The sequence below is a fragment of the Triturus cristatus genome, chromosome 6 (assembly GCF_964204655.1).
Source record: "Triturus cristatus chromosome 6, aTriCri1.1, whole genome shotgun sequence".
NCBI classification, from domain to species: domain Eukaryota; kingdom Metazoa; phylum Chordata; class Amphibia; order Caudata; family Salamandridae; genus Triturus; species Triturus cristatus.
The window spans coordinates 763,555,468-763,570,204 of record NC_140589.1 but is presented as its reverse complement, the minus strand read 5'-3'; the positions used below and the strand labels follow the sequence as shown (position 1 = coordinate 763,570,204).

At 39.6% G+C, this 14,737-nt stretch overlaps 1 protein-coding gene across 1 annotated transcript in view; it reads left to right on the top strand.

Moving 5' to 3' along the window:
• The window catches only part of NUS1 (NUS1 dehydrodolichyl diphosphate synthase subunit), a 72,926-nt gene that overhangs the window by 26,794 nt on the left and 31,395 nt on the right, over positions 1 to 14,737 (top strand). The window contains exons 2-4 of the mRNA XM_085611291.1: positions 1,353 to 1,481; positions 5,272 to 5,424; positions 8,672 to 8,771. Of these exons, the coding sequence (XP_085467417.1) occupies positions 1,353 to 1,481; positions 5,272 to 5,424; positions 8,672 to 8,771 (382 nt within the window). The remainder of the gene's footprint in view (positions 1 to 1,352; positions 1,482 to 5,271; positions 5,425 to 8,671; positions 8,772 to 14,737) is intronic.

Here is a 14,737-nt window from a genome sequence, read left to right as displayed (position 1 = left end):
AATGTTTTCTACTTGCTGCTGGTTGTCTATGTGGGATGGTGCATGTGGTCTTTTGCACTGTATGTCACCACCTTTTGGACAGACAAGCGATTCAAGGTGCAGTGCAGGAATTGTTCTCCAGAGCACAACCACCAAAGCTTTGCCCTACAATACTGTAACACGTCTGAAAAGTAGGCCGCTTCCCAAACTATGTGCAGAGGCACATAAAGAAAACCCACATTTAGAGATGTACACTGTGGTACCTAATACTTTTTAAACGCTAGAATGGGAACACTTTACAATACATAACTCAAGACCATGCCAACCTCCATCCTCTGTGTTTTTTTCAGTTGTACTCTGCCATACAGAATAAAGTTCACGATATTGATTATATCCTATACAACCCTGCCTGTATCTGAGAAGTCTCCTTTAGCTCCCACGTGTCCTAACACCCTCCTTCCTCTGGCTCATTAATACTGGCTACAGTCCAGGTGCAAACAGCTTGACTTGGAGGTTCTCCATTGACATCTCCTTTTAACCACCTTCATTTCAATCTTTTAAAATACACCCCAACAGGATGGATTAAAAACATTTATGCATTGGCACCCACCCAATGTACGTGCCATCAACCCCAAAGATACAACACTACTGCATATAGATACTTCATGGTCGTCTGACTGATTGCCCTCTATAATGCGCTGTCATTTTCAGTTTTGCGCGGAGAGCCCGACCCCAGCAGGTGTTGCATGCTGTCCCCATCTGCAGCTGCCTTTTGTTGTTTTGAGTAACATTAGGGCAGGGATTGCTTATATCCCTCTATTCCATGTGATTCCAGGTAATTACAGCTTTAGCTTTGGTGCCGGTTCACAAATGCAGGGTGTGTAAATAACAGCAGGTAACATCAGCTAGAGACAGCGTTAAACTCTGTTTTGCCATGAACAGAGGACTGTTAAGCTGGACTATTGTAGCTCAGTATTGGGCCTTGCATATTATGCAGGTAAAAATATGAACGCACTATTCGCAATACATACTTATTGCAAGAAAAACGGCAAGTGACTTATGCCTGAGGTTTTCGTGTGATGTGGGCAGAGCGAACCATTTCAAAACTAACTGCATCGTTTTAGAAGCTCTGCAAAAACATATGGGTAACAGTCTAGCCTGATGTTTAGTGCAGTACTAGCCTGGTTCTTCATTCCCTTTCAAGGTTAAAATGTAGCCAGATTTACCCGGCACCTTGCAGCCTTGTGCCGGTCCAGGGTGACTGCTTCTAGAAGAAGCTGTCTTCATTCCTCCCGCAGTCCGCGCTGTGTTTGGTAAACATGTGATATTTACAGAAAGTACACCAGCTCATGAGTGCTTGTGTTGTGTTGCAGGAATATTCAAGCGGAACAACGCCAGGTTGATGGATGAAATTTTGAAGCAACAACAGGAGCTCCATGGCCTCGACTGTTCCAAGTATTCTGTGGAGTTTGCCAATAACAGTAACAACAAAGCAGTGCAAGGTATGATTGGTACCAAGTGCCATGCCTTCTCATTTCCAATGATATGGTCCAAGCCACTGACATCTTCCTGTTATCTATTTGACGATTCTTCAAGTAATTTAGGGAAATGAATGGTTTTTCTGCAGTGCTTCATAATTTTAATATTGCACTCTCCGTTATAAATCGACAGAGCTTGTTCAGTCCTCCCTCCTCATGTATATCTCTCATTTTGTTTGCGAACTTGCTAGATAAAGTTTTATTCCTTACTTCGTCCTGGAGGAACCTCGGGGGTTGTTTGTACCTTTTGCTTTTCTTAGGTGCTTTTGTGTTTTTTCTATAATTTAAAAAAAAAAATTCGAGTGGCAGGTTTTGGTCATGATGATTTTACAAGTCTCAGAATGCTCCAGTCCCATAACAAGTAACATCACGAGTCGTAGGCTTATGCCTACATTTATCGTGTAGTTGCTCTTGTACTGCGATTAATGAAAGTTTGAAAAGGTTTACGTCCATGTCTACATAAATCGTAGAATCTAGTACAAATGCATAAACCAGAAGATTAACCAGCAGAAAATCTAGCCCTTTCTGGTTGCGGCACATTAACTTTTTCATCGCCTGCAGCACATATTTTATATTTAATTGGAGAGATCTCTTCCCCTTTTAACGCACAAAATAATAATTTAAGTGTAGGTGTCCAGATTAGTTGTGGAGAAACTATTAGGAAGGCTGTATATACTGTTTCACTTTTTGTGTGTTTAATAACGTCCCATATTCCACCTTATCCCGCCTCCACTGTGGACAACCTTGTTCCTATTACTCTACCTGGAAGTACAACTGCTAAAAGTCTAACCTAGTTATGCGTTTTCTCCACGTTCCGTGATGTCAAAATTACAAATAAATAAGACCTGTAATGGGTGCACGAATCTAGCATGCTAAAGAATGTTGTTCAAGATTTCCTTACCCATATTTTGGGGAAATTATACTCAAGAATGTATAGTGAACATCGAAGAGGCTACCTCCCACTTTTGGTGTCAACAGGCAATCACAGCATGATGGTGTCAGATATTCATGTCTCATGATTTTGTGTATGCAGGTTTTGTTTGCTGCCAGGTTTGTATGAGATGCAACACCAAGTTGCAAAATGCTTGATCTAGGAGGGACACCACGTTCATGATGATTAGCAGGGTCATAATTCAAATAGCAGAGAGTACAAGTTTCTGTAAAGGACACCTCTCTAGTTGAGAGACCCTGAGCTGCTTGCAATTTTTGAAATTTGGCTTTGGTGTAGAGAAGATGCTGGATTCAACGCCTCAATTTGTTTGATTTCCTGGAGGGCAGAACATTCTGTATTCGTGTATGGAGTGGCAGGCAATAGAATTTGGCTTTAAAAATATTTCTCCAGTATGTAAAGAGTCCTAATATTAATTGACACCTTTGTTCTATTTAAATGAACATGATCTTCTCATACTTGCTGTACTCTCTGATGATGGACAACAGATACTGAGAGAGCAGGAAACTCAGGCAATTGTCTGGTAGATGTTTAGAAAACTTACAAGTAGACTTGGTTTATTAATTCTTTGGTCCAAAAGCTTGAACCTCCCCCCTGTCCCCCCGCCCAAACCCTAGTTTACTGTTGTTTCATCAAAAGACCGAAATAAATATTGCAGCAGTGCATAGTAAAGGCAGGACGGTTATGCTTATTTGGGGCTCCTTGGTTGAATCTGAATGTATTATGCTTTTTCCATGCTCTGCTTAGTTCCAACTTGATCCACTATCCAAACTAGAGCACCCTTTTTTTGTTTTCACTGACCAGCAAAACCACTGGTGGTGGATGTGATGAAGGATTCAAGTGGTGTAGCCCAGTTAAATCATGCTTCTAGGTAGGAGATTATAATAAGGTTTCTGGAAGGATGGAGAGGTAGGTGCTTCTCAGGCTATAAATTAAATGATGTCCGTCTTAGAGGAGCTCACCTACAGTGAGCCGAGAGCCATTTAACAACTGCCTGCTAGAATTGGTTTTGCTGGCAAAGAGTAAGTATGGAAGCAGAAATACAATTGGATATTATCAGTACGTTGGTGATACAAGAAGCCAAAAGCGGAGACTGTCGTCAACAGAGGAGGAGCAGTGGACAAACACAAGAGTTCCCAGGCCTGAGACTTTTGTAGCACTAACTGGTAGACTGGTCGTTAAAGAGAGGAAAAGTTCTAGCAGACTGGGAGTAGATGGTTCTAATGTATAACCAGTCTGGTTGGTTGCGTGTTATAACTTGGAGTAAAGGACATGAGCATGGTGAAGGGGTCACCTGTGTTGAACGTAGTAGAATACATAGGGAGATTTAGAATGGAAGGGATGTTCTTGTTAAAGCCAGAGAGAGATGAGAAACTTCGATACGAGTATGGGCGGTTTTAGTGTTGTGGAATTTTCCAGTCCACATTGCTGTGGTTTTAGTTGGTTAAATGCAGTTGTTGCTGTGTTTTGTTTTTTAAATGTTAATTTTTTTTTAGGTAGGACAGGATAACTTCTAATTTAAGTAGTGCTCTGTTAAATCCACTGTTGAACGCATGATTGAGCATGGAAGTGCCACAGAGCACTTTGCTTGTTAGGACAAGTGCTTTGCAATTTTCTTGTGAGTGTAGCACATGAGGCACTGGCAGTGTGGAGTATACAGATTTGCTGCTGAATGAGCAGTCACAGTGGATGATTTGATACGTTTGAAAGCAGTGTTGTGTAGGCATGGAGTCTGTTTATTGTGGATGTAGGTGATCACGAATAGTCATTGGGAATTTTACATTTGGATGTGAAGATTTGTAGGGAAAATTAAACTAAATATATTTGGATGGGCATGTAGATTAAGGAGGAGAAAGGTCGTTATTGGTAGGAAGACGGGACTGGTAGGTAGTGAATAAATCTGACACAAGAATGCGATGAGTGGATTGTTGTGGAAGTAGATATGGAGCGTGTGTTTTGGAAAATGTGAGTTGTTTTACAGTCGCTGATTGAAAAGTGTGGATTATTGAGGTCCAAATTTGTTACCTTGTTTCTTTTTTAAGGAGTATATAGAAGGGATTTTTCTACGATTTCCTTTAAGATTTTTGGAGGAGGTGAAGCACTATGAAGCAAGAAAGGTACATTAATAGCAATGGTGATATGCTTAAGGGAGATGTGTCTGGTTTGAAAGATGGGTATCGTGTTTCACAGGATCTCAAATTTGTTGCACTCTACTGACCTCATTGTTCAGAATAAAATGCACAGTCCATGTGCGTGTCATCTGGGATGGCAGTGTCCTGTTGATCTATCCAGCTGAAGAGGGAAAGTGCATGAAACCACGTAGTCTCTATTTGTATGCTTTTTAATTGCACATGGATTGCTGTTACTGACTTCCTTGGCATCGGATACATGAAAATAGGGGTGTGCGACAAGCTCAAATATCATCATGCTAAACCTATCTCCCCTTGTTTGTGAAGCACATGAGCAGTTTCCTTGAGTACCATCAGTGTTCACAAGATGGGAACAGAATTTTACTGAATCTTGCTTGGGATATGTGTTTTTAAGGCCGGTACAATAATTTGTGAGTACTGAAGGGGCAAAATCACACATTTTAACAGAAGTCTAACTGTGTATGAATCTGTATTTTTAACGTTAGAGGTTTTTGTTTAACCTTTCAAGGTTTATTTCGTTATTGTATCAATACATTTTCTTCTTAAATTGCATATTTCTTGTTTTCCTTGACTGATAAGTATGCCATTCATAATGAAATATGTCAGGCTATGTTCCGTTGACGTTCCCTATCAATCTGTGCATTTAATCTTGCAGCACTAAAGTCGCGAACAACGGTGAAGATGCTATCTTCAGACGACGGAAAGGGAGATATTGTGCGAGCTGCTCAAACGTTTTGCCAATTGGTATCACAGCAACAAAGAAGACCGACAGATATGGATGTAGATGTATTAGACAATTTGCTACAAAGTAAGCTGCACATGTTGCAAAGTCCAGTCTATCCTGTGTTTGAGACTGAATTGTTGTTCTTGAGATTATGGATTGAAAACATCACTGTTGCAGTGAATTTATTTTTCAATGTAGTTTTATTACGTTTAAGTGAGCCGTGTACTTTACACTGTGGTTCATAGTAAGGACATGTGCTGTCTATTATATGACAGGTATGTGTTATTCAACACATACTTTGACTGTGCACTATATTTAGGTGATTATTGAACAGCATTTGTGTGTTAAGTTATTAAGGGATAATATTCTTCTAATGTGTACTTTTTTGTGATGGTTAGATAGTAACTGTTCTGCAAAATGCTACTAAAACGGAAGCAATTAACTAAACTTCAGTGAAACTTCACATGTTGTAAACAGAAGTATAGTATTTACTGCACCATAGTTTTATGTTGCAGTAAATTAGAAGTCCAAGTTTTAGAAAAAAAATTTTATTGGTGCATCTGCTTTCATCTCATATTGCACTGGACGTCTCACTTAGTGCATGAGGTAGTTTTCGCAGTTAGGTTTTGTTTAGTTTTGTGCCTTATGCTGTGCATTAGAATTATCTTCTATGATTTCTTTCTACAGTAGAATCCAAGACATCTGAGCAAACAGTTTGTGGAGTAAAACTGGAATAATTCTTATATTGCAAACTTAATGCAAAAGTAATGCATTTAGTGTGCCACTGCAAATATTTCCTGAAGTCTGTACTTAACGTGAATGGAAAATTGTAAATCCATGCATTTAGACTTTTAAATGTGATTTATTTCTAAACAGTTTATTGTCCTGGGTCAGTAATTTAGCATTTAATGTGTGCATCATACGTGGTTTTTTCCAGTGCTTTATCACATGATCTTAATGGAATGACAATTGACTTTTCTCCCGAAGTGTGTGGTGGTAGACTACGGTGATGCCAGTATTTGGTAGTTTAATAGGTTTCTAAAATTCAGATTTATTGATACACGTTTTATGCTATGGATGCTACTTAGTCTTCTAGGAATTATATTTGGCCTGTTTTAGTGGTTTTAAGTGGATAGCATTCATAGCATCTGCAGTGTTAGATATGTACATGTGTTGATTTACAGAAGTGTTTACGAAAGATAAATTGCATTTTATTGTTTACGCACTATTGCCTGGACCTTAGTTAATTGTACATGCATAATAAACATATGATGGGGATATAAACAGTACTTGACTTGCTAGAATCATCCAGTGTTTAAAACCACACTTAATATAAGTTACCACTGTTGACCTAAGATTATTTGTGGAGGCGTTCAAAAAGCTGGACCACTCTTAAGTCATCCAGTACCATACTTAGTGTGCTCCAGGGGTGCGAAGGGTGTTTTAAATGCTGTTTGTTTTTGTACTGTTTAGTATTACTAATTAGGCCTTTGCAGCAGTTTGATACTGTTTGCGAGTGTTCGCTTATTTGCTTTGTAGCTGTGAAACTGCAATATAAGTGGAAAAATAATCAGAAGCTTAGGACTGTGCAGTGATTATTTGGACCACCAGTCGTAATCACCTTCAAACTGCACACTCAAAGCATGCACAGTCATTTGATAGATGGTCTGAACGTACCATTGTTGCGTTCGATCTGTGCCTGTAGAGTACAAAAGACTGAATTACTATTGTGTAATAAATATTGGAATATGTGATTAATGTTCGGGCAAAAGGCTTCTTTTAATGGGAACACTTAATTCATGAGTGTTTTTTTTTTTTTGGTTCAAACCAGTGTTTGACCTCTGTGATCAAAAGAGCTCTTCTTATTTGTAAGCTATGCTTTCCACCCTCCATCCGTCTTGAGCCACCGTCTGCATCCATAAGTATAATTTGTGCATACTGGCTGGGCACTTTGTTCTTCATAATGTAGATCTTGGTGTCCTCTGTATATGATGAACTCATCAAGCTTAAATTGGAAATGATCCCCTGAGGTTATACTCTAAGTTAATCTATTTAGGACTGTTTTTGATTCACAGGGACACTAAACTTTGCCTAATAAACACTTGGTGTTTTATTTCAAGGATGTCTTGAGATAGCACACCGGGACACTCTTATTCTGTTAAACTGCTGCAGCAGAATTACATTTTCTGCATTATCAGATAGTAAAGAATTCCAGCATCACAGCAGGTATGCATTTTCTGAACCCGTAGCGCATTTCAGAACTCTGTCTCCATTTCTTTGCATGACATAAAAATGGAATGAATTGAGTCCAAAAAAGCTAAAGTTATCTATACTATCTTGTAACCGATCCAATGCAACTCTAACATGGATTGATATTTTTCAGATCCGGTAGCCTTTATGGGGCATCGCTTTAGAAAGTTTCACCTGTGCTCACTTTCCAGGCATCTGGACTAGACTTTCTAGAGAGCGTTTCAGATGAGATCTCGGACAACTAGCTTGGAATGAAATTGTAAAATTCTATAGACTTTATCTGCAAATAGGAAGTTTGTCTCCGGGAGGATGCGATAGAAGACCAACATACTCTCAGATATGGGGTTGTACTTAATGGGAAACGATGCATTGAGGATAGCTGATTTAGATGGATTGAGGTTTGTCATCTGGCAATTCAGACACCGCTCTGCAAGATGTGTTGTGAGCTGAGGAGTTTAATATAAGGCCTAGGCTTGGTTAACATGGTGAGGCATGAAATTGACTTGTCTGGATGAAAGATGTCTTATTAATATCAAGTAACTCATTCTGGTCTTGGGTGAGTTACTTACCAGCTTTGTTGCCCCAGCCTCAAAGATCCTGAATGTTGGCATTGCAATTTATTTCAGGCTTGAGTAGCTTTCACAAGTGTGGCTCTTGTTTTAACATCACTTCTTGTAGTACAGTATTTAACGGTTATTTGTTTTCTGTCAAAACGCACATAGCAGATAGGAGCTGATATTTAGGTTTTTTTCTGATAGAAGCTTGTTTGGAAACTATATTGTAATTTACAGCTGCACACATTGACAGCAATTATTTTTAGTGGTGATTTAAATTAGAAAGAGTGAGAGGGTTACAAACAACATATCTTGACTCTTCAGAAAAGTCTGTTCCTTAAAGACCAGGTTATTAGATGCCTAAAACCCTTAATTCTTAGGTATTCTCCAAAAAATCTATCTTGTTGCTTCATTCTGTCTCTATACTAAATATCCATTTGACTATATTTTCTCTGAAGCAAATATGAAAAGCTTCTTTTCACCTGAATTTATTTTCTTATAACTTCTATTTTTTGTTTGATTTGCAGGTAATAAAGATTTTCCTGACCCTGATTTAATATTGAAGTTTGGTTCTGTGGACAGCACATTAGGGTTCTTACCGTGGCACATCAGATTGACTGAGATCATGTGAGTACTTTAGTCCTCTTTTTCAGGTGGCTACTGAAATGAGTTATTCAGAACTTCCCTGTTTTAAAAATTGTCAATTTCATGTTGATGAACTTTGGCGGTCTTAAAACCAAAGTCAGGACCTGTGTTTTACAAATATGTGCTGTACGTTTCAAAATTAAGGCACACTGCTCAGCAAGGAATTGTTGTGTAACCTATGGAAAATGTGGAAAGAAAAATGTAATCCTTGCAACATAGATCCCAGGCCATACATTTGAGTTTTCAAAGGCATCTCATTTTTGCCATGGAGTCAATTTTCTTGTTTGTTATGGTGTTAACGGTCTAGATAACTTTTATGAAACAAGGTATTTTAGTATATGGGTCCCTGTAGCTCTACTGCTCATCTTTGAATTTTACAGTGTGCCTTAAATTGAAACAATTTAAATAAAGATTCCCTGGTTCCATTATCTGAGGAGAAAATATCAGGAGATAGGTCTTGGACACTTTTTAAAAAACCCTGAAAGTATTCCTCCAAATGCCAAGGTCATCATTAAAGAGGCGTATGGCACTCTGGGTAGCATGCATAATTGTCAGCATTATGGCACTGTGGGAGAGCCTCGCCTGTTACCTGCTCCTCTGATTGTTATGGAAACCGGCGTTTACTGTATGTTTAAAGTAGGTACATGTGTAGTTATTTAAAAAAAAGATTCTGGCTAGTTACCGCGTTATGCCATGGCTTTATTTTGCTAAAGTGCGCACTTTTTACAATTTCAGAAGAGTCGGAGGACCAGTGCCTTCCGAATCTGGCGATAGTAAGCGTAGTTGCCTATAACTGGTTTACAGAAGGGGAGGGCATTGCCAAACTGATGTGGTTATTTGTCGCTCTCAATGAGAAACTAGGTTTAGTTTTAATAGCAGAAGTGTTCGTCTTTTTTTCCTTCCACCCGTTGACTCTGAGTCTGTAGAGGGACAATGAGATGCATGGGAGCAGTGAGGGCATGATTTATTTATTTATTTTTGTAGCTTTATATAGCACGACCCGAAGATATTGGAGCACTTTACATGAGCACCAGTTACTTTACACGAGCACCAGTTACTTTACACAAGGACACATTCATTTGCCCAGAGTAACAGGATGTGGAGTCGTTCTCGAGGCTCGCATCTTGGTTTCCCAGCTCCAAGGTCGGCAGTCTAGCCGTGAGACCACATCCTTTCCTTCACAAAAATAAATTCTACTCAGATAAATGTTTGAGGGTTAAGGTGCTCCGATAGAAGTTGTCATTTTCCTGCCCGAGCTGTGTAGTGTTAGAAATCTCTTGCCATTTTAGTTTAATTATTTCCACTGTTGCTTAATTATGTATCTGGGTGTTAAACGGGAACTAGTGATGCAAAACGTTTGCCCAAGCAGGGTTGAGAAGTCTAAAACAATAAAATAAAGAAGTAAGATAACAATGTGGGAAATTTTCCCACATCATTTTGTCAATTCCTCCACATAATTTGAACCCCATCTGCTATCTAGTGCTAGCATTCATGGCTATAAGTCTCCTAGAATAGCTGGAAAATTAGGGTATTCGTTCTTCTCGGGCGTGAAATAATACAAGGACACCCTTATATGCCCACGTGGACCATGGTCAATAGATAATATGTAAACAGTGTTCCTGTTGTAATCTTTCCAAATTTAGACACCTCCCAGTGGTTTTGAGGAATCCACCATCTAATGCACTGTTTAAATTCTCATCACCTAATGTAAGTTAAGAGCTGGAGACATTGGTCTGCTTGTAGTTTCTGTCAAAATACACAAGTTCAACCAATCCATATGTAATGATGTGTGAAAAACCATTATAGTGCTGGGGGTCTCTTCAGGACAGTCATCGGACTACTGCACTACAAAAGTGTGTGCCATGTTGTAAGGCAAGTTCCATTCACTGGATCTACCATACAGTGTTTCAATTACGCGCAAATTCAGGTGAAGCTGCTGCTCCAGCCGTTTGCATGCCCAAATAACTCACAGGTCACCTGGTTCTCATATTGTATCATCTGTAGCTTTTATCGTAGTTGGAGTGTGTTCAACCCTCAGTCATATAAGGAACGGTTCCGTCCGTAAGTGGTGAAAGCATCCGCTGATGCGTACACTGCCACCGTGAGTTCTACACGTGCATAAAGACATGCTGCTTTATATATTCTAAATGACCCCACAAAGTAGCGAGTCAGTGAAAGACAAAATACACCAAACGTTAGTGCATGACCTAACTTTTTTTTTTTAATAGTAATGGCCTGTCGACAGTACAGCTGTCTGGATGACAGTTAAGCATTTTAAAAAAATATATATATGCAGAAGGATATTTGGCTCCACCCAGAAGAATATTACTCTTTCACGCAATGCTATCAGCTGGTGATGTATCATTTCAGGAAGTGCTTCCATTAGAATGCTTGAATAATTATTCTAAATCTGAACAATAAACCCGGCTATGCTCTGTGACGTTCAAGACACAGCCATATTTTTGCAACTTTTTTTACTTCGCAGTAAAACCAGTTAGTCATAATAAATTTATTTTGCCACTGCAAGTGGCATAAAACGTATTCTACAGCAATCAGTCATTAACATTAAAAACATATTCAATATCAAAACACATACAAGCGCATAAAAAGCTTTTAAATCGTACAAAAAAAGAATGACTCGTATCATAAAAACAGCAATTCATATGCGTTACTACTCTTGTTGTGTGCGTACATTCAATCATACAAAATTGATGTTCTCCTCCTAGTCCTTATGGCAGACAGCAAAAATGAAGCTACACAATAACAGACAAACGGGTTTGGCAATAGTTGGGGATAATACAAAGCTGTGCGACTTTGTCTGAAAGGAAGTTTACGTATAAGTGGTAGTATATATGGTTTCCTTTTCCCAGCATATAAATTACAGAAGAATAAAAAATGTAGATCATTCTGAGAGGATTGCCCGTCACATGGGTGGCGATGTATCAAAGGAGTATGTTTTGGCAGGGTAACTTAACATTAGAAGGATATATTTCAGCCGGAATCACAACAGAACATATGAGTACTGAAGATAAGAAACAAATGTCCAGTATGAAAACAGTGTTGTCTATGCTAGGTGTTAAGGAGTATTGCTTAACTTTGCCCTTGTTGTGATTCCTCTCCCACCTGTCTCTGCTCAACCTGAAGCCCATAGGGCATACGTTAATGTGATGAACAACATTTGTACATACAGTGCATGCAAACAGCATTTGTGAATGCCTGTTTACTTTTGATAGTACTTTAAAGCCAATGTGTTGGCTTTGCCAATGCTTGTTAGGTCTGGTGTTAGCCTAGACCTTCTTATTTTACAAAAATTACATATGATCTACTTTTAGGGGCTTTCTTAGAAGTCCTCTTCATCAAATTGGTATGTTACGGTCATTCACATATTTCGTCTTCTCACTGCAATGTGGGCTAAATAGGTCAGCCCACTTCACCAATTCACTAACTTCACAGTGAGTGACCATGTTCCCTTTCTCACACATCCCATCCGCACACAAACTAGTTCTTATGTGCCAAAGACTACAATGGCAATACACACTTCTGCTTTTAGCTTTGAACTTTTTTACTTAATGATCCAACAGCGCCCCCAAAAATGTTTCGTACAAACTATGACAAAACAAGCATTGACAAAAAGCTGGTGGACAACGCCTGACCTGATGGCTTTGGCTATGCTTACTTACTACCTTAGCGTCACAGGGCAGTAAGTGTTCAGGCAGTGAAAGGGATCGCAGGGATAACGTTAATTGTCGAGCTGACCTACTTTTACTTTTGCTAGTCACTCTTCATGAGCCTGGCAAAGTATGCTGTCACAAAGTGGGGTGCTGAAACTGCCGGGCCCTTTTGTAGTGCATGTTCTGAGTAGACTAGGACGGAAAACCTACATAGTGTGTGTTTAAGCAACACTTGCAAGTTTTCAAAACATATAAATAAAAAGCAATATCATTTACAATGCCAATAGCTCAAACTCTTGCAAATGCGAGACCTATTGCATTGCAAATGCTTGTTTATTACGGACTTGAGGAAAGCCTCTCTGACCGTTATGGTCCTTTCACCCGTAAATCCTGCCCACACTTGTTACTCCTATGCTGGAGTGTCGTGATGTACATCGTGTCATATCTCACTCATTCACCGCGTAGTTTAACGTATTGCTTTTTGAAACAAAGTTCACAAGTCTTAATTGGGTTTTGCATTGTTGCCTTTAATGGGCAGTAGTTGTGTATATATATATATATAATTACAGTGCAGCACACACCACTCGTTGTCTTTCATCCCTGGAAATATCATTAATCTCCCTGTGTATCTCTGGGTTATTTTCTCTCTGGGTCTTTCTCTCTCAGTGGATCTCTTTTTTTTCCCCCCGTTTTTTAGGTAATCTTTTTCGGAACACCGATGTTTGCTCTCTGAAAGACACACTTGTTTTCTCTTAATCTGTCTTGTTCTCATGCTCTGTATACCGAGGTCACTATCTAGAAGTGCCGTAATCACATGTCTGTCTCCTGCTCTCTCTCATTCTTGCTGTCAGTTTCTTTTTTCTCTAAGGATGTCTCTGCTCCCTCCCTTGCCCGTTTTCTCTCTCTCTCCCTCTTTCTCTCTATCCCACTCTATTTTTCAGCGTTTAAAAACGGCAGAAGTTGGATAAGAAGTGCTCTGTAAAAACACGTTTTTAAGAAATCTGATGTTTTAGCTTAGCTGCCAGTTAGCAATAAATTGCAGCTTTTAAAAAGTAGCCTCTGTGTAGGCAAATATTAATCAGAATAATTTGTTGTCTTCATCTTGTTGCCACGCGCACCAGTAGCTAAAGCAAACATCCCGTGGGGTGGGGGAGTTGATTAGAGCAATGCAAATAAACAAGAGGATTACATTTAAAAAATGACTGAACTACAATGTTTACTTTGTTCCTTGGCACTGGCAGTAGTGACTAGACACCTGCGTGTAGCTCGTTGAAAAGACTGAGCAGGAAACTACAGACACTGATATCCGGGCCCGTTCTGCGGAGCCCCGAGGTGATGGCCCTTTGTCACCAGTGCTCAAAGGCGCTTTCTTGTCTCGTGTTTCATTTGACCCAATAAAAACGTTGTTCGCCTACAATTCAATATACAGACTATCGGCAGAATCACTGGCGGCGGGGATTTGAGAATTTAGCCCTAAATAGATCACAAAGCATACATAAAAGTTTTAAAACGAGTCCGGTGTTAGCCGATTTAAACTTGGTGTTGCCATTCATACATCAGCTCGAAAAGAAAGTGCTGCTGGCTTTAACGCCATTGTTTTCATGCCATGTTTGACATTTTCATGTCGTAATCTACCCCGGGCTGATTTACTGTGTCAGATTCATGGTGCTAGTTAGTAAACCATATTTGCCTTTATTTTTTGCAACCGGTTTCTGTAGCCCATGGTCCCTGTCCTGTGCCAGCTGCTTCAGAACTAACATTCGGTGTCCTTTCTAGAAAGGACGCAAAGTTTTTTCTATAAAAATCTGAAATGGAAAAGAAAGCTTTGTAATATTTATTGCACGAAAGACGATAAATACAGTTTGCTGGTTTCATGTCCTGTTGCAATGACTGTGCAACCTGCAAGAAACTGGTTCGGGGCATCTGCCAGATCAGCATTTGCCCTTTCCAAGCACAGTAAATGGGCTACTAATGGTTCCTTATCACAACACAATTTATCCCCAAGACTGCAGCAGCAAACAATGTCTAATAAAGAAGTTAATTATTAAACATATCTGTCTTACCCGTTCCACAGAAATGCATTTCACCACCAGTCGAAAAAGTGCACTGTGTCTGAAGGGCATTCATATGGTGCAAAAGATTAATTTTGCAAAGGCCGCTCCCAAAGGGGGCCTCGAGGGCTGGCGCCATAACGGACGCCGAGCCCTGGAAGAATCCGGTTCTGGGTGCCTTAAAGCGCCCAGAAGCAGTATTGTCGGCGCCCCCACGGGTGCCAGA